General features: G+C 38.2%; 1 protein-coding gene across 29 annotated transcripts in view; it reads right to left on the bottom strand.

The window, feature by feature from the left end:
* The window catches only part of LOC119695711 (translation initiation factor IF-2-like), a 92084-nt gene that overhangs the window by 49186 nt on the left and 16545 nt on the right, over positions 1 to 26353 (bottom strand). For 2 of the 29 annotated variants that reach the window (XR_005255355.1, XR_005255358.1), the window contains exons 2-4: positions 10302 to 10395; positions 8042 to 8126; positions 4568 to 7543 (exon numbers count right to left, since the gene is read on the bottom strand). The exons of 1 other annotated variant lie outside the window; for it this stretch is intronic. Coding sequence is in view for 7 of the 28 variants with exons in the window: in XM_038124710.1 (XP_037980638.1) it covers positions 26186 to 26353 (168 nt within the window). In the remaining 21 variants the exon portion in view is untranslated. 26 more of the 29 variants (XR_005255371.1, XR_005255376.1, XR_005255373.1 and 23 more) reach the window with 23 other exon arrangements.

The raw sequence follows: 26353 nt of genomic DNA, 5'->3' as shown, positions 1-26353 counted from the left end.
CTTTACTTCCAATTCCTTAGAGCTTTTCTAACTGTTAGCAGTTTTAAAAGCAAGTTCTCTATTCCACTTATTACCTGAATTGCACCTTTTCTCTCCCCTAATATTTCAGTCTGAGTATTCCAACCATTTCTGAGAATGAGGTTGGGAGAAGAAAACCCTGCTGCTTGGTCTCATATGAAAATATTTTAATAGTATTCAGATTTTTACAATTCTAAAGGAAACATCATGTTTTTGATCTTGATCAAGAACACAAATCAAAGAGTTCTGCTAGGCTAGGAAATATTTAGAGAAATTTTGATGAAACCTGTGTGCACTGTGAATATTCTTTGAATGCATTTGTTCAATATATATTATTACTGTTAGAGAATTTAACCAGGGAAAATGAGTCATGAATCTTTTGGCTATTGGCAAAGGTATACACCCCTCACTAATCATCAAAAATGAGGAGGATCCAAAGCATGTTGCTAGTGTTGGTATGTTAGTGATTTGTTTGTACTGCTCAGTGCAGGGAGGTTGGATTACCTGACCTTTAAAGGGCCCATCCAACCCAAAAAATTCTATGTTTCTATGAGTATAGTGTATGTTAACAAGATCAAGGCAACCCACATTTTTATAATACAAAATTAATTATCTTTCTTTTTTTCTTTTTCATAGAAAATTATTTCATATTCACAAACTTATTGAAAAATGTAGGCAAATTAATTTGTCTTAAGAAAAAAGTAGGCACGCTCCAACCTGATGGAGCTAGCATAGTGGATAATCAGAAAGTATACTACAATTATGAAAAAAAATCAATCTACTTGTCCTCCTCTGCTCTCATGTTCAAAATTGAAGGTTTTTCCAGTCTCCAGAAGAGCTCTGCTATTTCTGTAGTAAAAACAGCAACAGTTAATGGATTTTATAAATTATTGTTTATGAACTTCAATATCTTGGTTTTTTGCAGCTCCTTCCCAATCAAATCTATCAACACAAAAACTAATCACATCTGTCAACATCTCATCATATCTGACTCCTCCTCAGGAGCACACAACACTCAGAGGGTTGAATATAAAGACTGGGGCTGCACCTACTGCAGTAAATGAAGTGCAAGCAACACCACAATTCACATTCAAACAACTGAACCCTTTTTTCCTTCCCATACCCTGTGCTACACCTTTCTGTATATGAACAGGGAGTTTTTGGCATGGACAGGGTCTAAAATATTACCAATTTAACACATGAAATGACACTGGGTAGTCCATAAGCCCTGGACACTGGGCCATGCTAAGTGTGCTGATAATAGAGGCAGCCCCATACTCTAAATTCAGTTCTCTTTCCTGTGCACATCTTCACTCCTAACATTTGTCACCAGTATGAAAAAGTTGCCACAGAAACTGACTTTACTCCTGACTGTAGCTGAGCTTGAAAGCAAGAAGCCTGCATGCTGGACTGGACTGGGAAAAGAAAGACACAATGGCAGTATATACATAGTAGGAGAAAATATACATATGTTTATATATATGTATGTATGTGTATATATATATATAAATATAATTTTTGTACCTTTGTGTTATTTGCACCAAGATTTCACTTGCTTTGGAAAAATAAAGGTCCTGATTCTGATCTTACTGAACATGCAGGTTTGTGCATTGCAACATAAAACATCAAGACATAAAACATCAAGATTATAATTTCTAAAGTTTATATAAGACTATTTCTAGACGTGTCAGTGAAAATGGTAGGGGTACAGTAGAAGTAAAGTCATAAACTCAAGAAGAACAGCAGAATATACACAACAAAGTCTGAATTCTGTACTTCTTTCTAAATGATGAATGACAAAGATCATCAGAGCTCCAGATAATAGGTTTTTAGACATAATTTAATTCATGCAAAATATGAACCATCCAGCTTACATGGTCTGTCATTCTGGAGAGATGAGAGAGTGGAGATGCTTTGGGTAAATGTTTGCTTGTTTGCTGTAAAATTTAATGCTGAAAGCTTCAGAAAGACACAATGAGACTACGGCCAAGTTGTACCAAACAGTACCTTAGAGGGATTGCAGATGAAATCTCAAAGCCTCTGTAAATACATCTCTAGCAAAAATTCTATCAACCTTCTATAATCTGCATTTTTTTTTCTGCCATTGCTTCATGGTGTTTGGAGAACTGAGTACAGGTGGTATAACTGGACTAAATGCTAGCAAAACAAATATAAAACAAAAATTACCCAGGGTCCTCCAGGGGAGACAGGCAATAGGAAAAGAAGAATATTATCTTTATTTCTTAACATAGTAATTCCTGATCAACACATTTTATTGAAGTCAGTGAGGCTTTCTAATTTTTGATAATGTTTGTTTCAATTAAGAAAGATTCCTCCTTTTTAAAAGTGATTTATTTTTGAGTCACTGTAGACTTTGAAGTATTGTCTGCCAAAGAGTCAGAATGCAGAGGCTCAGATACATGTCTCCATAGAACTAACTTTCTATCCTATCCTCTGGTATTTAAAGGGAAAAAAATCAGGACATTTTCAGAAGTTCTATTTCTCCTATGGGGCCAACTACAGAAGAGCTGAGAAACTCAGCACTGATTACCTTGCACACTGTGCCTTCCTTGCAAAGGTGAGCACCCAAAAAGATAGCTCATGACTGGGACTAAATTCATTGTGACAACAGTAAGATTTCTATTTTTTAGGGCTCTTTTGGCTGGATTTTCTTATACTTCTAAGAAGTCCTGAAGATCATAAAAAAAACCAACTCTTTATGTAAAGGATATTTGTCTGGCTTTAAAAATATTCTAGGGAATTTAAAATGTATTGTGCTGTTATTATCAAAATCAAATTATAATTTTATGAACTTCCCACATAATATTCAGTGCTAAGATAGAAAATATGCTGTGTCATTGGGAAGGTCTATTATTATCATAAAAAGCACATGTAATGATATGCAGAGTTTTGAACACCACAATTTATTTGCCATGATTTAGGATAAGACTGAAGCATATACTCACTAGGACAAAGCTTGAATGATTTTTTGGTTGACGCTTCATTAAATTTGAAGAAAACCAGCCTGTTTTTTCTTTTTCAAATTCAAGAACTGTGGTATAAAAATTGCTTTCTTTTTCTTTAGCTAAAAGGAAGAGAAACCAGGTAGGAGTTAGTACTCTCCTAGTTCATATGAACCATGAATGAAAATACAAGCTTAATTTACACTACAAAATCCATTCTAAAACACGCAAAGAACCTCTGTCGGTATCCTGTTCTCCCTTGTTTTCCTCTCCTTTTTCCTACACAAAAAATCCTCTGAAGTTGGTGATGATTTGGCAAAGGCTTTAAGTTCCCCATCTGGCTCAGCCTTTTCTTCCTCTCTCAGAGCAGAATTGCTACGGTAACTTTCAATGCCAGACTAATGCTCCCTGAGGGTGCTCTGACAGTGCATGTGTGACTAAATGACACATCTCACACTGCACATTTCAAATTGTGAGAACTAAAGGGACTGAATAATGTTTCTTGCCTAGCTAGAGTCCTCCTCTTCTGTTTGCTCCTTGTCTCTAGACTTCTTTTCAACCCATAAACCTATGCAGAATTGATGGATTGCACAATATTGCTGAGGAGTACAGCCATTGTTTTAGCAATGGAAGAGCTATTTTTCAAAGCCCTCATCCAGAAATTTGGCTGATCACAATAGCAACCTAGGTCCTTGGGGCATTTCCCTTTTCTTTTATATAAGACAAGACACTGGAGAATATGTAATTAAAAAAAAAAAACAAAAAACCAACCAAAAAACCAACCAATTAACAGAAACAAAAAACCTGCAAACCCCACATATGGGAAAGTAAAGCAAACAGGCATTGGAATATTTTGCTTTTGTGACTCATTATGCTCCTGAATAGGGTATGACAAGTATGCTGAAGAGAACAATTGGATGCTTGACTAGCTCTGGATGTCCTGATTTCAGTCTTACTCCAATTCAGGAGTGTACCTCTGAGATGAATTTTCTGATCGTCCTCACTTACTAAAGGGACCAGGCTCTGAACACCCACATCAAATTTCTTTCAGATGAAACCAAACCTGGAGTGGGGCCCCAAAGCATTCTCCTCCAAAGCCTAAAATATTTATCCACAATCTGCAAAGCTGTAAAGGAAACTTCCCCTGAAGTCTATCTGGTGTTAGTGTCAGACCTTAGTGCACATTCATTTGCTCTCCAAATGCTTCTGTAGTGATGCACTGATTGGCACCATGAGTGCTGCCACCATGGCCACGTTAGGATACAGTTTGTGCACACAGTCGTGAGATCTAGTTGTGCAAGTAAGAAAGACTTTTGCCTACAACCATTCTGGGAAATCAGGCTCAGTGAGTGCTCCTTCAGTGGCACAGTCACTCTGCAAATGCTGCAGGTCAGTATTTCAAAGTATATGACAGAAGACTATAGATGAAATCAATAAAGGCAGAAACTCTGAGTGGTTAATCCCTTAAGATTTAAAGACCGTTTTTTATTTGTAAATAAAGATATGTCTAACAAAAATTACTGTTCTGACATATTCAAAATTTGTCACAAATTTCGTTGTTCTTATATTAGCATACTACACCTATCTATATTTTCAGATTGATGAACCATCAATCCATTTGATTTAAAAGACCATTTGTAGACCCATTTTCGCAGTGCTTCTATATGCCCATAGGGGGAAGATCACAGCAAATCACTAAAACACCTGATCTAAATCTCCATAAGCAGTAAAATTTTAGTTTATTGCCAACATGATGTACACCAAGAACAGCATTTAAGGCAAGTATATACGTATGAACATGTGAAAATGATCAGAGAAAGCTGGATAAATTACTCGATGAAAGCATCAGTGTCATATTTCACAAAGAAAGTGTAGTTTGGCAGAAGCAAGTATTTCTGCATTCAGAAGAAACTGGAATATGTATGTGTGAGTTGCTTAAAAAGTTGTGGTCATAATATTTGTGCCATATTACAGACATTTTTGTGAATATGAAAGCACAGTTGTGCTTTGTTTCTTAAAAGAAATACAAAAAGTAGATAAAAATGGAGTCTGTATTTTCACTGTCTTTGGGGACCACACAGGTAAGGGCTGAAAAAAGTTACTAACAGGAAAAGTTTTGTAAAAACCTCTTGCACTTTGAAAAGAACAGAAACAGCAGATAGTAGACTAGAACAGTATATCAGTGTGCACATCTGATTAGGAAGAATTTTTGACTCAGGAAAATGTGTGAGGAGAAAGTGTTGCTCTGCTGCAGTTTTCTCAGAGATGTAAAGCCCTAGATTTCTAAGCAAAGGTTTGTGGAGCAAGCAGACTGTGTACTGTAGAAATGAACTTGTGCTTATAGGAGGTAGAAGAGAGAAGAATGTAATAGGTCTTTTTCAATCCAAATATGCTGTTCTTTTCCTTGCTGAAATTAATTTTGCAAAATAGGTCCATAGACACTGATCACTGTTTCAGAGCCAAGCTGCAAAATCTGACAGAGTATAGTGTCAACTATAGCCAGGGGGTAGTTTACAAGAGAAGAAATATGGTCTAATATGACTGGTTTCTCAACTCTTTTTCAAAGAGTACGCTGATTTTTTTTTTTTTTTCAGAAAAGCTCTAAAAAATCAAGAAGGATCAGAATACTGAAGTACACCTTTAAGGATTCTTTAATTATCCTGTTCCAGACATTTCAAACTCCTGACAAAGGCTACTCTGAGAACAGTAAAGTCCCATATTAATATATTTTTCTGACAAGTACTGTAGGCTGAAGCCAAAGATGAAGTTAAACTAACCTACGTTAGTGTCTTTAGAATATTGTTTCCTTTTCCCTCAGTGATGCCATAGTAGAGACACTGGTCAATGTAAAGAATAAAACAGGGTGATGACTCAGACTTTTGTAGTTTCAATATTAGGCTGGAACACAGTTTCAGTGGCAAACACTGCTGGATACAATAGTGCTTTCATCATGATGAAGAAGAGGACTCCAAAGACTGCAAGAGTCCCCAAAGGTCTTCAAAGAAGAAAAAATCCTCATGTTTTCAGACATATCATATTTGTCTTTTTGATTGCACTCTAAGGTTCATTAAGTGTAGTCAGGCCCTACATTTAGCTCAGGAGTTCATAGAATCAGTTACACAAGAGAGCAGCCAGGCCTTAGGCACCAGAAAGCAAATCCACTCTGCATCCTGAGCCTTCCCAGCTGCCTTTGTTCTCCCTCGCTCCACTTTATTAGGGCTTTGTTTACATGGAAGTGTGCTATAGGGAGTGTGTCATTTTCTTAAAATTACATTTAATAGAATAAAATTATTAAATGGCCTTTTTGTGAAGATGGTTTGGACTGAAATTCATATATATTGACTGATCAGGGTTAGGGGTTCCAAATAAAATGGGTGAAACACTGTGAAATGCTCCAATATGACTTGACGCATTAATTAAGAATTCACACTAAAGTCAGCTTTTCCTGATAATGAAAGGCATCAGTCTATAGAGATTTTTTTTTGGTGGGCTTGCAGCCTCTTTCTTGCAACCTCCTGTTGCTTTTAGGTTAAAAGCAACAAGAGGTTGTACTACAATATTTTAAATTATAATGGCTTTCTAGAAGGAGAGTTGTCAAAAAAGCTAAGGCCACTTGTTTGTCCAATGATAATATGTTTTGTTGAAAAGATTTTTAGTAGTATGTGGAAAACAGAAATGGTATCTTCTCTGGTAATACCATAATTGTACGTCCCACAAATAGTATTTGGTCCTTCAAGGCTCCAGCATGGTGAATCTTGGTGATGCATTTCCTCTTAAAACATGTCAAATGTCCAAAGCGGAGAAAAGAAACGTACCACTTTATCAAACATATAATTAGAAATAAATATGAAATTTCAGAGACTACCAGAATATTGATGTGTAAAAACCAATTTAATCATAATCACAGAAACCCATACTCTTTATAGTGCACACCAGTGATTAGTAGAGATAACAGTGAAGTAGTAGTTCAAGTGATGTCTCAATTGGCCATGCAATGAAGTTATTGCCTCTGGAGGTATTTAAAAGACGTGTAGACGTGGCACTTATGGGCATGGTTTAGTGCTGGAATTGGCAGCGCTGGGTCAATGGTTGGATTTGGAGATCTTGAGGTTCTTCCTCAACCTAATGGTTCTATGATTCCACTATCATAATGGCTTTGTAAAGGAAACCATTCCAAATGCTCCTTTCTGGAATTTCACTCTGACCAGGGTCCACAGTCGGGACTATTTGGCTTGGGTAAAAAAAAAAACAAACAAAAAACCCGAATCAACAAAAAAACTCAAACATTTTTCGCTTAGGATTTATTCTTTGTGAAACAGTTTTTGCAAGGGCAGTTGTGAGTCAGCAGAGGGACACTCTGAGCACTGTGACACAGCAGCCCTGCTGATGGGCAGCAGAGGCACCTTGGGGCTCCCTGGTAACATGGTGCACAGCTGAAGAAGCAGAATCAGAGGCTTTGCAGATGGAGTAGCAGAGACCATGACACTGGCCAGAGGAGTACTGCCAGAGCTGACTGAGATGCAGGTCCTCTCCAGTGACCTCCACAAGACTTCTTTACCCTGCTACGGAAAAAAATTACTCTTCATTCATATTGAAAGCATGGATCCTTTTCATTTCCAATTCTATGCATTTTCTATGTTCATTGTTCAAAACTCACCCACCACCAGCATATTAATAAAAACTGATTAATTATATCAATCTAGCTGCTGGCTTGTTTATGAGGTTTGTTATTTACAAGATAGGAAATTAAACTTTGCATAGTGAGTAAAATCAGTTTGTTACTATTCCAGCCATTAATTGTATTTAACTTGTCATTTTCATAGTGTCAAACATATCTTCCAGTTTGCAATTAGTTTAACAGCTTTTGTTTATTCCATCATATCTAGTTTCCTCTTAATTTTAAAAAATGTTTAGGTTTCCTAATCTGAATACTATAATTTCATGATGGAATTATGGTTACATGGCTGATAATGCTTTCCAAGGGAGTGTTTAATTATTTTGGGTAGATTGAACCAAGTGTTCTGGAATAAAAAGAGAACAGAGAGTACAGCATTACTTACTTGATATTTTGGTGTTTTTACGGACTTCACTCACTTATTCTGACCTGGTTTCCCAAACAGCAAAACATGCCTGCTCACCTACAGCCTGGATGTAGCATATGCAGAAAGAGAAAGGTGACTGGATAACCAGTCCCACACACAAGCCCACTTCCTACATGCATCTGCAGTATCTCCACCTAATCACATCAGTCTAAGTCTACTTGAAAAATTACCTACCTTCTCACATTGCCTATGCAAGCATGGGGAAATGAAGCCATAAATGTCCCTTACCCCAGTTGTTTGGCCACACAATATGCACTTCCCATTTAACTGCCCACATTGTTGTCCACCTGAATATGAACTACAACTACAACTCGGTCACGTTAACCTAATCTAGGTTTTGTAAAGATACCATGCAAAAGTGAAATATTAAGGATATTTAATGAAGCCTCATTCTCAAAACATAATGAAAATTGTACAGATTACAAAAAACTAAGTGAACATTTGACAAATATTTCAGGCTGTATGATACTAAAATTAATCCAGCTGAGCAGAATAAATTAGTTTAGGAGCTTGATTATTATTGTTTAATGCCAGAACAGCAGAACGTGATGGAGACTTCTATTTTTATAAATCATATTTATATTTCATTCAGTCACTTTTGCCTGATTTACAAATAATCTTAAAAATCTAATGTTAGATACACTACTAAAAATTGAATAGTTCAGGCACATAATTTGGAAAACTGAGCCAGGAGACTTCTGGATGGAGAGCTTGCCACTTAAGAATGTGGTTTTTTGTCATTTGGCTAAACCAGATCCAGACAATGTATCACCAGCTGGGAAGAACAATAATAATAACAAGAACAACAACAACAGCAATAATAGCAATAAATTTTTAAAACCTTCAGAGAAGTACATTTGAGTATGCACTGATTTGTGTTGGTACTTAAATACACAAATGAAACCCGTGAAACAAAATATTCATATGGGGTCATCCTGCAACTTGCAAAAGCGTGGAAAAGCCTCCACTGAAGGGGTTCAGCTTCTTCTGAAAGACAGTAGGAAACTCCAGCCAAGTTTTATAAGGGCTGAGTGAAACAGTCACAGTAATTGAATCTTCCTCCAGCAAAAAACCCAAGATGGCTTGTAACCCAGTATTACTGCATCAGGCCATATGTGCTGGATCATTAAAGACAGCTAAAATAAACAGATAAGCAGGAAATCCAGTCTGACTTTAAGAATTTAGAGTGCAATCAGCTACTTCCACAAACTTAGTGAAGTGACCCAGAACTCAGCAATTGGGACAATGAAAAATGTTTATGCATTTTACTCATAAATTGTCTTTCACTGAATGCTTGGGGCATGCAAATAAAATGTTTTGCTTGTCTGTTTGTGACTTTAGGAAAACAAGTATTCTTAATCCATAATAAATATATATATTTAAAATCTGTTCTTTAAAAAACTTAATACATTAACAAGGAAATAGCAGGCAGTACTGAAACAAATAGGGCAGTATAGACATGCAATACCAAAACCAATGGTAAAAGTACTGACTGAGGTGAAAAATGAACCCTTGCTGGTCTGAATCTAAAATTCTTCTAAGGGGATCAAGTGTAACCTGAGTTTGTAACTTCTGAAAATACAGTCAGCTTGAACCTGACACAACTGGGAACAGCCAGCATTTGACAGGAGTTGAAAGGAGGTTCTCCCCACGTCCAGGTCGCTTGAGTGTCAGTGGTTCTTTTAAACTTAAGTGCTGATTCTGCAGGAAAAGGCATCTTAGGAGAGCTGAGGTTCACAACAGCCATTACAAGCTGATCCCAAGCCACAGAATCACAGAGATCAACCTTAAAACCTGGCGTTAAGAGCTTGGTGAAAACAATGAGAAAAGTTTTAAAAAAATGTTTCATTTGATTTAAAATTTTGAAGGTCCCTCTTGGTGAAACAAATTCTCTTCATTTTGGGTCTCATCCTCTTTCTCACACAGCTTTGGAAGGAGTATCCTCATTTTCTTCTTTGCAGCCAACCAAAAAAGTCCTGAGAACCTGGGATACTGCTCTTATTTTAGGTCATACCTGTAGTGACAGCCCATAAAGATCTTTTACCAAATGACTAAGCAGAGGCTTAAATTTTATTACAGCATAGGGTGTTAATGAACATCAAGAAATATCAGTATTCTGTTTTTCAGTGATTTTTAAACAGACATTAATAAATGTATTAATAAGTAGAAGAAGCACAATTTTTACTTGATTTAAAGCACATTTAGTCAGCCAACATACCTAGGTGATTGATATCCAGAATGCACAGTCTTGTTCAAATGGTCTGCTGAAACCAGAACAAAACATCTAAGTCTCAGCCAAAATTAAACATTCTCTGAAAGAAACAGGAACAAAGCTAGTTATTTGTAAGGCAGATGTTATATATTGGTATTTTTAACTCATTGTAATTTATTTTGCCTGGAAGCAAGCCTGCCATTTTCACATAGCTCTTTGGGAGTTTTTTACCAGTTTTATGCCACTGGGTAGTATTTACTGATGAAATGCAGTCAGAAGAGCTTTCTGTGTAATTGCACTTTCAGTGAAGCAGTCAGATCCTCTTCTTCAGCACTTGCTTGCTCTCACACCCACATATTCTTATTCGTATGCAGTGTCTTATCTCTTGCTGTCTGGCCTGTGAATTATGTGTCTGCTTTTATGTTTTCTGCCCGTGTTTGCTCGTCACTGGTTGGTCATTTTTCACCTCCTGAGTTACACAGTCATCACTGCTACCACTTATACTTCCACGATAGAAAATGTATGTCCCTTCACTTCAATATTTAACCCTGTTTGTGCTAAAAGAGGTTGAGGACTATTCTAATCACAACATGTAGGTTTTTTTTTTCCTAATCAAGATCAATCTAAAGCTGAAAAACTAAGTAACATTTCTGTGGTGTATTGTTAGTAAAATTATCAGAGTAAACAACAGTCTTGGCCTCTGTCTGTGAAATACTGGGCCACAGCAGATCACTGTGAAGTTAAGTCTGATCTTCCACATTATGGTGCACAGCAGGCTGAGTGGGGGAGAGACAAATTAAATGGAGATGCACACAAGTGTGTGAGAATTAGAGAACACTGCAGGGCAGCAAATGGCTTCCTGAAAGCAGCAAGAAGCACTTAATCAGAGGGACCATGTGAGCCACAGGAATTACTTGCTCCCTTAGCTGGGAGAGGTGACAGCATCTGCTCCAATGCTGCCATTAAGGCACCATAAACACCCCTCATTCTCTGCCATGCAGCACTGAGAATCAGATACTGGTGAAGTGACTGTCTTCCTGGTATTGCTGCCAAAACTACTTCAAGGGCATGTTTGAATAGAGGAAGAAACCCAGCAGCTTGCTTTTCAGACTGAATTACCAGCACAAAAATGAATGCATCTTAATGAAAATTCTGTTCACATAGCCAAGTGTTCAAGAAATTGAGATACCTATGGGATTTCCGGTAGTATATCCTAAGAGGCTTCTTCTGTTTATTGAGACTTCCATTAATAAATTAATTGCTGACAAATTTATCACACGTTGTGTGCACAGCTCTTCAATGGTCTTTGGCTGCGCATTTCTTTAAAGCACTTTGTTCTTGACAATACCAGAAAAGTCTCTCGGCATGCCAGAAATAGTAACATTCATGCAAATTCCTTGGCCCCAGCTGAAAGTCAACAGAAAAAAAAGACAGTTTGCCATTTGCTGGTAAAACATCAGACTTAAATAACTACTTATTTATGAAATGCTGAATCATGGAACCAGATATGCCAGAAACCTTGCCAGGATATATTTCCCATCCTGTTTGGGTTTTTTTTACTGAAAATGGATTGAGACAAATGAGTGCATTCTCCAGATCACAGACTCTTTGGCAGCAGTTACTAGAAAAAGATTGATCAATGAGACCAAACGTATCTCCATCTGGGAAATGGGTTCCATGGGTTCCATGCCCATGGCAGGAGGTTTGGAACCAGATGAACTTTAAGGTCCCATCCAGCCGGAACCATTGCATGACTGTAATAAATTACAGTTTGACAGTCCACTTTGCACAGCAAACCCCTGTGGCCAGACACAGGTGGGACTCCAGCTTCAGGAGCATGAGGCTGTCTGACCTGACCCCAGGGTCCAGCCACACCCCTCCAGGGGGTAGCTCTGGGGGGAAAGAAATCCCCCCTTGCCCAGCCAGGGCACCAGCAGCCTGTTACCATGGGTGAAGCTGAGCTCATCAGAGGCACAATTGCATGGTCAACTACCACGACAAAGCTGCCCAGTCCTCAGAGAGCTACAGCTTTAGTAAGGTACATGCTGGATGGAAATCATGGCTCCTTATTTCCACTCAGGGAAAAAAAGCACCTGAGGCAATGTTAGAGGAATGCCATATAGGACAACAGCTGAAACACCTCCAGTAAAGATTAAAAAAGCACAAAAGCAGAAAAAACAGAAGTTGAAAGTTGCTTTTTTGCATGTTGGAGCTAAATCACAAGTCACACGGCAACTTGTTTCTCAGGAGGTCTCTGGGAACAATCAGTGAATTTGCTGCTGGGAAGTATAAAAGGTAACACATTCACAACTATGGTTACCATTCCTGAAATGGCTGCACAGCCAGCCAGGGTCTATAACCCCTGTATATTCAGTGCTGAAACTGCCCTTTCCTTCCTGAGAGCTAGAATTAGGGTGAGAGTGTTCAGGCAAAGACTGGCTGATATGAATTAAAGACCAACACTGTAGAAATGAACATGCAAAAATTCATTGTCATTTTCTGCAGTGTGCAGCAGTTAAGTACTCATCCCCAACCTTGTGAGCCTGAAAATGTACTGGAAACCCAATTGTACAAAACAACTGGTTTGGAGCATGGAACAGTACCTAGTACTGCTTTACAATGTAGCTGAGCAGCTAAACAGTGCTGCTGGTGGAACCCTTTTTACAGACCCCAAACAAAGGGCTGTGAGCAACCTGTGGGCAAGACACCTTGGGTTTTGTGCAAGTGACTTGTGCTGCCAACACTCTTCTGACCAGGCACTGGTTTTTAGCTCTATGGAGAGAGGAGTACCCTAAATAAGGCTTGCTCCTTGCAAGCAGACCCGTCTGAAAATATATGAATCATGGGGTTTACAGAGCAAAAGTCTAGACAAATCCAGGAATTTTAATATGGTTTAAAGGGCTCTGAGGGGACACATACTTGCTTTTTCTTCCAATCAGAACCTAGAAGTGCCTTCCACAGTCACAATAAAAAGCCTTAATTTTTCACCTTCCAGCTCATTGGAGTGTGGATGGGCCACTTTCAACAACACATTGTTACATTTTGTTATTAAAACATATGTGCTATTCTGGTCACCTACGTCAAATACTTCACAACAACAACCTAAAATTTGAAAAATTGTCCTCACATGATGCATGAATTTTCCTGAGGGCTGAAAGAGTTTTAGAACATGTCTTTTCCATGAGTACTCCATTGCCAAATATCACCTTCTGTTATCTGCAGTTTTGGAGGATGTGATTGAGTTCAACTGCCCTTGAAGGGAAGAAAAACAACCTGTTTTTCTCTAGCTCTGGAGACTGAAACCACTGAAACAAAATGGTTTCCTAACAAAAAAGCCAATTTCTAGAATTAACATCTTGAAAACAAATGCCAAACATTTCATCACCTTGAATATATTCTAGATTAGGCAAACCTATTTTATCTCACACTTGTTATTTTGACTTCAGAAACATCATGGGTTCAAAATGTGGAACAGCTGGACAAATAACAAAAATAAGATAAAAAGGAAAAGGAAATCACAGCAAAGAAAGCTGATGGAATGTTCTATTGTGGAGAGATATGGAGAAATATGAAAACAGGATCTTCCCTACCCCAGTGGGCTGATTCCTGGTGCCTGGGTTTATGCACCAGTCGTGGCTTTTCCAGCTTTGCAAGGGATGCTAACACAGTAGCATCCTTGCCTTGCCTTTCCCTCCACTCTCTGGCAAGGGGGACAGTCATGACAGGGAGAGGGCAGCACAGCTCGGGAGGCAGCGAGGCCTGGGAAACCCCCATCTCCCCAGGGATGCCTCTCCCACTGGCTCCCCCTCAAGGGTCCCACTGTGACTCCACATCATTTCCCGGCTGCTATAAGACTCTGGAATGCTTTGATGTGGGCAGCTAGCAAAGTATCACCTTCAGGAGGTGAGCAAGGGGAAAAAGTCAATTCCACGTGCATGAGGCATAATTCCAGGTAAAGCTCTCTGTGCTGTTGAGTAAACAGTCTGGCTTATCCTGTGCAATTGCTTCCTATCTCCCTGTGAGATAAGGACTGGGGCAGTCCATTGGGACAGTCACCCAAAGTCTTTTCCAGTGCATAACAGATAAGACAAAATTGAAACCGAAAGAGATTACATTTAATTTCCTCGCTGCTGCCAGAAGTTGTGATCCAGTGTGAAAGACTGTGTGTGTGCATAGACATCCACTTCCTCTGTGCTACAGGGACTGGTCAGTGTCTAGTTGCCAGTAATTGTTGTTTTGCCTTTCAGGACAAAAGCTCCAGAAAGGAGAATGTACTGAAGCGTGGTTTTAGTCTGGGGATGCAATTACATGCTTCTACTTCCAACTTTTTCTTTTTTTTTTCCAATTCAGTAGCTTTCTAGCAAGCTCTGGAAGTGCTAAAATTTATGCCAAATCAACAGCATGCAACTGTGGACATGCACCTCTGAAAAGTGAAAGAAGCCTTTGTTCCTGAGCCACTTGTAACCAAAATGCAAAATGTAATAGTGAAAAAGGAATGTGAGAACTGCTATACCAGGCCTTTACATGGTCTACTACCTTTCATTATGCAAAGGTTAAAATCACAGATTTAGAAGGTTATTTTTCAGTAATTAGACAAATCCTTTCTCAGGCAAGCACAACACATTCTGAACAAAGTATCACTGCAAATGCTGTATGTATACTGTTCTTTTCTCTTTCAATGTTTTTCATTCAAATTAACTTCTATAATTTCTTTATTTTTTTAATAAGTACTTCAGAAGCAATAAATACTCTAAAGTAACATGAAACTACCTTTCATGGTTCAACTTTCATCATTCAACTACTCTCAAAAGAGTAAAAATAATCTCACACAACATTTAATTAAAAAATGTGTTACTATTTAAGAACATGAACAGGAAAGCATCCCTGTCAGATGAAAATGCCTTGAGCTATTACAACTTTCTGTGATTCAGCAGACATTAAATACTGTAGTATAAAACTAATTTCATGCTGCCACACAAATCAGCGTGTCATGCTCACATTACTACATATTCTTAAATAAATGTTCGCTTGATACAAAGAATATGCTACATTATTTTTTAAAAAGCATGTAGAAATGCATGTATATGCAATATGTGCCATTTAATGTAATTACAGCTGAACTGAATTCTGCATGAAAATCAGAATTCTCCTAAATTTCAAGCATCTGCAAGATTAATTTCAACCCGCAAACATCAGCCCCACAGTCAAGAACTCAGAGGAGAGCTTTACATCAGGGATTCAGTTTACCCATCATGTATGTTCACTTCATTAGAATATTTTTCTTCATTTACAGTAAGCATCTAAAACAGAGAAACATATTTCCAAACAGAGATGAAGTAATTTTATACATCTTTACCAGCTATCTCTTTTTTTATATGCACTGCTAAAGAGAGTGTTTTAACTTAAGATTGTTTTCACTAAATGTCATCCTACCTGAGATGTTACTCAATAAAAGTGTACTTTAGAGTTTTCTAGGGAATGTTTATTGGAATATGTATTTAAAATCATGCTTTTTAATAAAATATGTTATATGTACATCAATGAATTCAAGATAGCTTCGGTTTTCATTGTAGTTTTTTTTGTATTTTTTTCCTATTAGTCCTCTTCTATTCCTGAATTAATTAAAGGAATATCAAGGTATTGTTTATAAATTCCAAAGCAGCTTGTATTTTCTTATATTCTTTTAGGTATAATCTTTGTTTCCTTACTCTTTTCATATTCCATGGAGATTTTTAAAAATTTCAAGTTCATCTAATTGTTAATTTAAAATTTTCAGTTGACTTGTGTTCAGCATTATTACCTGTATTTAGTTTTCACGTACTTTTATGCCATGTGGATGAACTGCAATAATTCTGGAAAGCTCCCAGTTTTATCAACACCACCAGCAGGTATTGAAGTCTCATTTGTTATAACCATGATCATTATTAGTTTGTCCTGTCCCAGTAAAAATTCCCAGAGGGAGCCCAAAATGCACGGCAAAGGCTACAAAGGTCTTATTTTAGACCTTGTTTGCAGGTTTTCATCTCTTGGGGACACTGTCCAGCCATCAACACTTCACAGCACTCTGCAATATTCAGCTGTCACATTCTCAGCAGGACCAGGAGCAGCATGGGGTGGGTCAGGAGATCCATAGCCTGTGGAACCTCGCTGCAGGGGAAGGGACAGGGTGTCCCACCTACCCCGTCCCCAACTGCACTGCATGGAGAAGTCACAACATGTGAACTAGGATGAGCTCCCTTCCTGGATGTGGCACTTGAGATGTTCTACAGACATCTGAACAAAATGCTTATCTGTGCTTAAATTGCTTAGCTGGACTTACCTTAAACTACACTTCAGTTTCACAGCAGAATGCACTTAGGTTACAGAGTCAGTGTGGGAGAGCCAGGCTACCTTCCTTCCACTGTATTCTGCTCATTATCCACTATGCTGGGTATTGTGGCATTGCAATTTCATTTTTGCAGTGATTCAGCTCTTATATTGGGAGTTTGCATTTTTTATATAGTTCTTCTTCCCCCTGCATTTTTTCATGAGCTTCATTCAATTTCCACTGAATGAGAACACTGCCTAAACGAAGCTACAATATTTTTTTAATAAAAACATTTTTCATCAGCGGTTTTGGCTGCCTTTAGTAGAGAAGTTTTAACAAACAAAAGAGAACATGTGTAGCCATTCAGTCTATTGCAAGGAAAACAAATAGAGACAATCTGCTAACAGGTACCTACTACTCTGGATGTCTCCTCTGCTCACTAAAGTCAGGATTTTTAAAAAATATATATTTTCTTCTTCTTTAAATGAACAAGTAGCACACTGAGTCTTAGGTTCCTTAATATCAAAGATTAACCATCTATCCTACAGTACAATCATTTGTGTTTACATAATGAGCTTTAGTACTATTGTCTGTACTATCATTAGACCTATACCTCTCAGAGACTTCTAATTTTCACTCTTTGCTTTAGTAAATATCAATTATCTATAACTATTTTTTATATCCAGATATGCATTGGGAACTTATGCATTTTGCATAAGCAACTGATTAACAGAGAGCCTTGTACTATAGAGAAGACACAGAGAGTTATGTAGTATAATAATCAGAATGTGAAATTTGGGATTATGTGCATAGTGAGAAAAATAAATACTGAAAGCAAAACAATAAATATTTTTAAAAGATTACCTTGAAACACTAACAGATAGCTAGCTTATTTGATTAAACTGAGTGCAATAAAGTATTTTATAGTTTCTGTAAACAACATGTTCTGTGTAAGTACACTTTTAGCCTTAGAGAAATAACAGCCTGAGGTTGCTTTTGACTCTATGGGATAAAAGATGACTTAAACATCCTCCTTCACTACCTTTAATGGTTGAATTGGATAGCTTCCTGTCTATCAGAAAGAAAGCTTTCCCCATGGATCTCTCCTTTCATAAAGGTCAGCTCAGCCTCTTTTGCCTTTGTCACTTAAAAAAAAAAAAAAAAAGTCAGTAAGTGTACCAGCATATTTGCTAACCCTTGACTTCCTAAGGGGTTTTTTTTGCCCTTTTATTAATGAACTAGAAAAAAAAGAAAGGAGAACAAATGAGAGAAAGCTATTTCTCATTGAAATTGTTTGCTTAACGATGTTGTAATATTTATGTAACAGCAATCTTCAAAAAAAAAAAAACAACCCGCCCATATCAGTATTTTGCAAATATTTCTTCCCTTGTCAGACAAAATGTTATTTTTACCTAACAATTAAGGCATTTGCTAAGATGCTTCTCACAGCTATTTCTTCCCATGCAAATCATTTGACATAGGATTGCTAACATTAAAAAGAGGATAAATTACTGTTAAGGGCTGTTTTCAATGAAACAAGCTGGCTGAAGAAAAATCTGAGTGCACTTCTCATTGCTGGGCATGAGACATTTTAAATGCATTTTGGTTGTCTACAGTCTTCCAGCTATTTACATTAGCTGTCAACCATAAGTTGACTATAAATTTTAGCCACATATTACTTGGTGTCTGAGCTTACTAGTAATGCACTTTGTATTTTTAAGAATCAGTCATAATTCATACAGCGGGCAAATTTAACAAAGAAGCCTGAATATATTCTTACTCAGTTAATTTGAGGGGACACTGAAAGGCAGATGCAAATGTCAATATTATTCTCTACATGTAAATATTCCCTTTGTTTGCATAATCCTCACGGATATCATGTTTCAGTACTTGGCTGCTTCTAGCAGAACAAAGGGCAAAGTGGTGGAGAGATCAGCAGTAACTTACATCATGAGAAGCAGTTGAAAAAAACAAAAAAGCTTTTTGGTCTTGGCAAAAGTCACCAAATTCAGTTTCTGGGTATGATTAGGTCAGTTTTACATATGTCAAGTGACGTTTTTAGGAGCCAAACAAAGAAGAGACTGCCTAGTGCTTCGCCCTTCTCCCACTACAGCACAAGGAAGACACAGTAACAACTCCACCCTGGAGTGTGATGCAGCAAGCGTTTGTACATCCACACACATTCACACCCCTCTAGAAATAAATTAAAACCATACTCTACAATTCAGAACATATCCCCTGCCTTAAGACAAAATTTTTCATTCACCCTTTTAACCAGCTATTAATGCCCCTCAGCTCTGGCAGTCGTGTCCATCACACCAGGCTAAGGCCAACAAGTCTGACTGGGCATACACAGTGGATCCCAGGGGTGAGGCAGCTGTGTGAGGGACCTCATCCATGTCTGTAAGTAACTGAAGGGAGAGGTGCCAAGAGCACGGATCCAGCCTCTTCTCAGTGGTGCAAGAAACCAGACAACAGTCAATGGGCAGAAACTGATGCACAGGGAATTCCACCTGAATGTGAGGAACAACTTGTCTACTAATCAGGCGACTGAGCACTGGAACACCTTACCTAGAGAGGTTGTGGAGTCTCTCTCACTGGAGAACTTCAAAAACCATCTGGACAGAATCCTGTGTCATGTGCTCTGGGATGACCCTGCTTGACCAGGGAGGCTGGACCAGATGACCCACTGTGGTCCCTTCCAACCTGACCCATCCTGTGATTCGGTTTTGGGTTTTGGCTCTCTTTCACACACATGACTGTCAAATCCTGAAGAATAATGGGTTTTGCTTTGTAAAATCCAGAGATGAAATAAACAATTGTTTTCCCTGCAAAAATTAGAACCAAGTTCTTGCTTGAAATGTTGACTTTAAAACAACAGCATTTTCATATTTTTTTTCATTTAAAAGTATTCCAAAATGTTTCATTCAGGCCTTCCTGCTTGCAGACCTGTCTCAGGTTTTGGACACATGTTGACTCAGAAACCTTCCTGGAAAGGCATCTTCACAGCCCCCTCAGTGTACAGCCTTGCTCAGTTAGCTCCACATTTCCAGCATGGGATTCAGTTTAAGCTTCACGTGCTCAACCAGCAGCTCCAGCTGACCTCCTTAAGGGACACTTACTTGCCAAAGGAAGTTTTTTTTAGCAATAGCATTTTTAGTATTGCTGCCTCTTATTTCAGATCAGTTAGCTTTCATTGCAGTCAATTTCAAAACTCCAAGTTGTTCTGAAATCCATTATCACCTGCATCTGACTTTATGGGTCTAGGTTTTTTCCATGTAGCACATGTATTCCTAGAAGGATTCCAATTAGAGGCTCTGTTGTTTTGTTAGTGTTTAAGTCAGTAGGAAGTACATCTTTGCACACGCAACTCAATGATCCAAAAAGTATTCTTACTTTCTACTGCACTGCCAGGTGTTGCATATTTTAATTCCAGTTTCACCCCCCCCAGTTCGCCTCCTGCATTTATTGCCTCAGCTAAGCCGGACAATAAACTGCAGATGCAGGTAAGGGGCAGCCTCCTTTGCCCATCATCCCAGCAGGGCTACCAGCAGTGAGGCACTCTGTCTTTGCACGGCCGCAGCAGGCTTTCTTCGCACTGCTGGTGATTCCTCACCGCGGGAGCGCAGAGGAAGGAGGAGGATGAGGAGGATGAGGAGGAGGAGGATGAGGAGGTGGCGATGGCAGCCGGGGTGGATCAGAGCGGGTCGCTCGCTGTCGTGCGAACCGGGCTGCCCTGATGTGAGGGGGCACGGCCGAGCAGCAGCAGCTCCGTGGGTAAAACACTGCCTTGGCCACCAGGCAAGGGCAGCGCCTCGGGCAGAGCTTAGGCTGCGGCTTTTCCCAGGTTTTACTGCTGACATTTTAAAGACAGTTCTGGCTCCCTCTCGTGGAGCATGAGCCGTAGGCAAGGCTTTGCCATGCACCGGTTACACGTTTACATATTCCCAGCCCTAAAGTTTATAGATCAATAAGATAAACTCTGGCATTAAACAGATTAAAAGGACCTCACACTCTGATTTCTAAAAAAAAAAAAAAAGGGTAAAAGGTTCCTTTATCGTCCCTGTCTTCCTAAACCACCACACTCACCAACATAATGCTCCAATTCTTCATGAGCCTTCAGCAAAGCGCCAGAAGGCTCCTTTCCTTCCTCAGCGCTTCCCCGGCTCTGCCTATTTGACACTCACGTTCCACTCACTCATTTCCTCTAGCTCCTGCATGCACCACTCCTGAAGATGGAAGATGCTCTTGCCAGAGTTCTCCATCAGCATGCAGCATCACACAAAGGTCTACCTCTAGGATAAACAGAGCCAATACCAAAGATGATATTTATAGTTCATTCTTGTGGTTACAAAATGTTTTTTACAGCATCTCTTTCATTGGAGTGAAATAAAAAGTGACAGAAGAATAGCTAATGTCAGATACAGAAGTAATGAGCATTTTCCTTTTCTTCCTTTGTGTTTCGCTTCAGCTCTCCCTGGATCCATAAAATATGAAGATGACATCATCTTACTAAATGCTCATGTTTATTTGATTGTCCTTCATGATCTGAAGTCCTTTATTTCCTCCATTAAGCAGAAAAAAATGCAAAGTGAAACAAGAACCAGGGGGAGAAAAAGGAATTATTTAGACTTAAATCCTGACAAGAGGATCCCCCATTGCACTTGACTGGTGAGAAAATACCTTGCTTTTTCACTTTTACATGAAGTTTTCTATGTGATTTTTATATGAGGTATTATTTGGTATGGTGTGTCAAAATCAACAACATTTTTTAAGGCCAGAATTCCACCATGTGCCATGTTCATCACTGTACTCAAAGAACAGCCCACAACAGAAGAAGTCAATTTTTGTACAAAAGCTTTCTAAAAAAGCAAGTTGTGCAGCCTTATAGATAAAAAAGGAAAGTGATGGCATTACAGGCATAATAGAGGGTTGTTTTGCAGCACTTAAAATGCCACTCATTAGTCTTACTCTTCATTAATAAACTAAAGCAAGTTTTATATTATGTGTTTTATTTTTGTCCATAAGTGGTAATAGATATTGCAACTTACAAGTTAAAAAAGAAAAATCCATGAGACTGTCAATAAGAGAGGTGTATGACTTCACACAAGAGCATGCCCTAAAAGAGGGTTACTTGCATTTTTCCCAGTCTCTGAAGGCCTCCACTGAACTGGTGAAATGTTTCCAGTGCAACAAAATGTTTTTCCCTCCATGACAGGAAAGAGAACAAATACATCAGCTGCTTCCTAGGAAAGTGCAGCCAAAATAAGTGAAATGGGTGCTCCTGGAGAGAGGGTGGACACCTCCTACACCTCCCACACATATTCTAGTCCTGAAAATGTCTATTTAATCCAAATCAAATCCACAGCAGGCTACTTGATTATCCCAGGTTGAACTGTTTGGTTAGCCTAGTCCTTCTTACTGTGTAAGCACTCATGCCAGCAATAAAGTAAATAATAATAACAATGCAAAGCAGTGTCCCTTGAGAGAATGTAATAATTTTGCTCCGAAACTGCTGTGGGAATGAAAGCTGACAGAGACAACAAACATATTTGGAAAACTCCTGCTCCTCATAAATTGAGGCTGTTATGTTGGTTGCACTTTTTCTCTTTACATTCATTATGGGTTTTATTTTCACTTTCCATTTTCAGAAAAACAAGTGTCCAGTTTGCAATAAGTCAAATCTGTGAAAGCACAAATGATGCTCAGTCAATAAGAACTCATTGGTTTCAATAAGACTTCATTTCATTATGGTTCTTGTGACTGGCCTTTGCAATATTTTCTTTCAGTATTTTGAGGCAGCTCACAGTCAGCAAATTCACATCTACAAGGACCTTACCCTCTTACTCAGATGAACTGGAAGAATTAAGTGGCAAACACTGATTCTTGCCAGTATTGCTGGCTCTTAGCTGGCCAAAGCTCTCAGCAAAGATGACTTGCCCAGAAATATATTTTTTCTTGCACAAATATTTTTAAAATATGAGAGAATTAAAAAAAGAAAGCCAAAACAAAATGAAAACCCAAGTCTGGCTCCATATTTCACCCTTGAATAAAAACACAAATTATATAATGGAAATTGTTCCATGGATAACAAGAAATTTGTGAGAAGCTCACAGGAATGTCAAAAACAATGCATTTGTCTTGCTGAAACCTCCAAAACTCTGATAAAATCACAGCTTTAGGCTTCTGCCCATCATTACAGGCCAAGACAATATTTTACTTGTCTACAAGTAATAAAACTATATAATAATTGCTTGTCACTAGGCAACCATTGATTTTAAGATGAGTTATCAGTTCTTGGGGACAAAGCTAAACATAACCAAAAGCTACTAGTTAATTATTTAAATAATCATTAAAATCAAATAAATGGTCTTTTCTTTCCCCAGAAAACTACTCTTTTTAATTCTGAGCTGCAAAGAATCAGCAAACACATTACTGTGGCTTTGCTAAATCTGTTCTTGTTTTTAATTACATAGGAGATACAAAAGTGTTTGTATCAAAAAACAAAAAGAAAAAAAATGTGAGTATGAGAGACAGACTTTAGTGTAGCGAAAATCTTTGGTATAGCTCAGGACTGAAAAGTACTATTGGCCATTTTATTTTGTTTCAAATAGCCTCCTAGCAACACTATTTTCATATTGTTGCCACACCTTTTTTTCGGGATCTTTATTTATCTCCGCCACAACATAGACTAAAGGCTAAAATACAGAAATGTGGGATTTTTTTCCCCTTGGTTAGAAGCCATCTTCAAAGATCTAGCTTGAAGTTATTTGCAAACTAATTACAAACACCACTCACCCATTGGTTTATCTAGCTCTTTCCCACTGTGCTCAGTCTCTAGATTTACTCATGAGTAAATCCTATTCTCCCTCTTTGGTAGGCAAAAATCAGCCAGTTCGCTTCCAGTTCACCAAAGGATCTCTCTGCTCTCTTGATGTCAACTGTATGCATCAGTTCTTGTCAACATTTTTTTTTCTCGAGTATGCTCGAGTTGTCTTCCTCCAGATCTGTATTTCAACAGCACCTAACATTAATATTTCCTATCTTCACAGGAAGTGTCTTCACTGATTATCTGCCAATCCTCTGCCTAGAAATGAGAAAGTGATCTGGCATGATTATTCCTTAAAATAAGTCCTTAAAATTCCTTAAAGTACAAGCTGGCAAGGGAATGAAAACAAACAGTCCTTCTACAAAACACTTAAGACATCTGTACCAGTGAAAGAAATGCAGGAATATGAATGGAAGCCCCTAAATGTAGGAAATTGTAAGTGTGGTTGCCTGGGTCAGTTAGCATAGCTGAGAATGGACTGGGCAATTAACGTAGGCTGAATGTGTGGCAGAGCAAGCGTGGGAGGGAAAAATATCCTGTTACCTTGTGCCAGGAGAGCACCCCCTGAGAGAAGACCTCCAATGGTCAGCAGTGCTGCCAAGAGAGTCAGCTGTGCATACACAGGTAGGTCAAGTAGCAGAACCATTATGCACTAGTTTAGCATTTCTGGAAAAAAAATTAAAAAAAAAAAATATATATATATATATAAAGAGGAAGAGGAGCAAGGGATACCAAGACAGAAGATACCACTTCAAAGGAACTGATTATATTAGACTGGCAGAAAAGAAGTACAATTCCAAAAAATTTTAAGCAATTGAATCATCTAAAAAAAAAAGAATAAAAGATGAAACCTAAAACCAGATCACTTATGAGTCCTCAATTATCTGAACTCAAGAAGAAAGTATACAACAGGAAATGAGTGAGGGGCAAAAATCTTTTTGAAGCATGAAGGACAGAATGAGGCTGTCCAAAGTAAAAATGCAGTCCATCAGGCAAAGGTTATAAAGGACAGAAGAAAATACCCTGTCCACACTTATTGTAATGGGAAAAGCACAGAAAGAGATGGCACAGAAAAGGTCAATGCTTATTCATTGTCTGCTTTACAGTCACACTCACAACTCTGTATTTGCTTTGTACTGGCTCACTGCTACCAGGCACAGACCTTTCACATCTTCCTATTGAAATGCTTATTCTCCTTCTCCTCTTCCCAGAACTACCTTAGCTCATCGAGGCTTTTTGCAGAATTTATCCTCCAGCATGCACTACACCCCTCACAGTGCCACGGCACACTCCCCATTACACAGGCAACACAGGGGTTAGCAGGGGACACCCTTCCAAAATATATTTTCTACATCTTTGACAGTGTTCTCAGTGACAAGTTTGTTTGAAATCCGAATTCTAGGTCACTCACCCAGCTAGTTATACCTTATCTTGCCCATATTTCTCTTACTGTACAAGCCTGTCATAAATAACAGTATCAAAAGCCCTAATAACGCAATGGCACATTAAATTTATAGCTTCCTCTCTCTTCAAATGACATGTTATCCTAACAAAGAAAGAAATAATATTGGCTCAACACAACTTGCTGATTATAATCAATCTCATTTTGACCTCTCAAGTACTTATATGTATTTAGAATTGTCATTCCAGAATTTATCTGGAAATTGGAGATAGTTGACTGGTCTTAACCACTCACCTATCCCTACTTTTCCTCTTTCCCTTCCTCCTCTTTCCTACCCCATCTGTTTTCTCAGCACTTTTCCTGTCTTTCAAGTCTTCAGAGAGCGCAAGCAGCTTTAATTTCAAACAATTTCAAAAGATTTTAATTTGGGGTGGCATAAAATGTTGGCTGATGCAACATCCTGACTCTTAATTGCTGCTCTAAATTCTCTTATTTGAGAAGGACTACTATTGAATAGCTCTCAATAGTATAAATTGCAGACATGTCTCCCAACAAAGATTATTTATAAAAATTTGCACTTCACATAAAGTAAAAAAAATGAACAGGAATATGTTCAAGTAACCAGTAAAAATTCTGTTAATCTCTTACATAAGGATGTATCAGATGACCAATTTAAAGAAAGGGAAAAAAAATAGAAGATGGAAACAAAGAGTGAAAAAGATTAATATATTACAGTATTACATTTACACTAATAAGCATATTAATTTATTTCATGGCATATTTTTGTTTTCTCTCCTCATTTCTGAATCAAAGTGTTTGAATAGTTTAATAATTCTAATCACTACATTCACAAAAGTAGAACATGGAGTAGCCTGGGAAAGGAGAGAATTGATGGAAATAGAAGACAAGAAAACATTTCATATCTCATAACAGATGTCTGGTCTTAGACATTTTAGATATTCTTCCTTCATGTTTGCTGATTCATTTCTTGACTCTCTCTTTCCTGGAAATCTCAACTACTTAGTCACACCCTTCACTTATGTATGTTTTGAAAAAAGCCATAATTTTTACCTAGTGCTGACAGCTTGTCATCCTTCTCCCAAGAATTCATACTGAGGGATGCTGATCTTGAGGTGTATCCAAGACTGAAAGCATCTGCTTTTGGTTTTCACCTAATTAGCTAAAATCTATAAAGGACTGTGGTACATGAGATTGCACTGAAGTACTGAAATCCATTTTCATTTACAACTCTTCTCAGTGCAATTCTTTAATTTTTAACACTTTATTTTAAGGAAGCTTGTCAGAGAGAGCCTTCCTAGTTTGAGAAGAGCTTGAAGGATTACAGCCCAGGGTCAGAAGGACATAGACTCATTTTCCCCCAGAGCAAGCATCCCTACCTGGAACCCTGTTTTGCAAAACTGGTGCAAAACACTTCTAGTTCCTTGTAACAGCAGGGTTTGACCTCCTCTCAGGACTAGGCCTCCTGGAGAAATTTTGCTGTTTCCAGTTCCTTGTTCTTT

Source organism: Motacilla alba, chromosome 2 (genome assembly GCF_015832195.1).
Source record: "Motacilla alba alba isolate MOTALB_02 chromosome 2, Motacilla_alba_V1.0_pri, whole genome shotgun sequence".
NCBI classification, from domain to species: Eukaryota; Metazoa; Chordata; class Aves; order Passeriformes; family Motacillidae; genus Motacilla; species Motacilla alba.
Note: the sequence above shows the minus strand (reverse complement) of the source record. Positions and strands in the feature narration are given on the sequence as shown.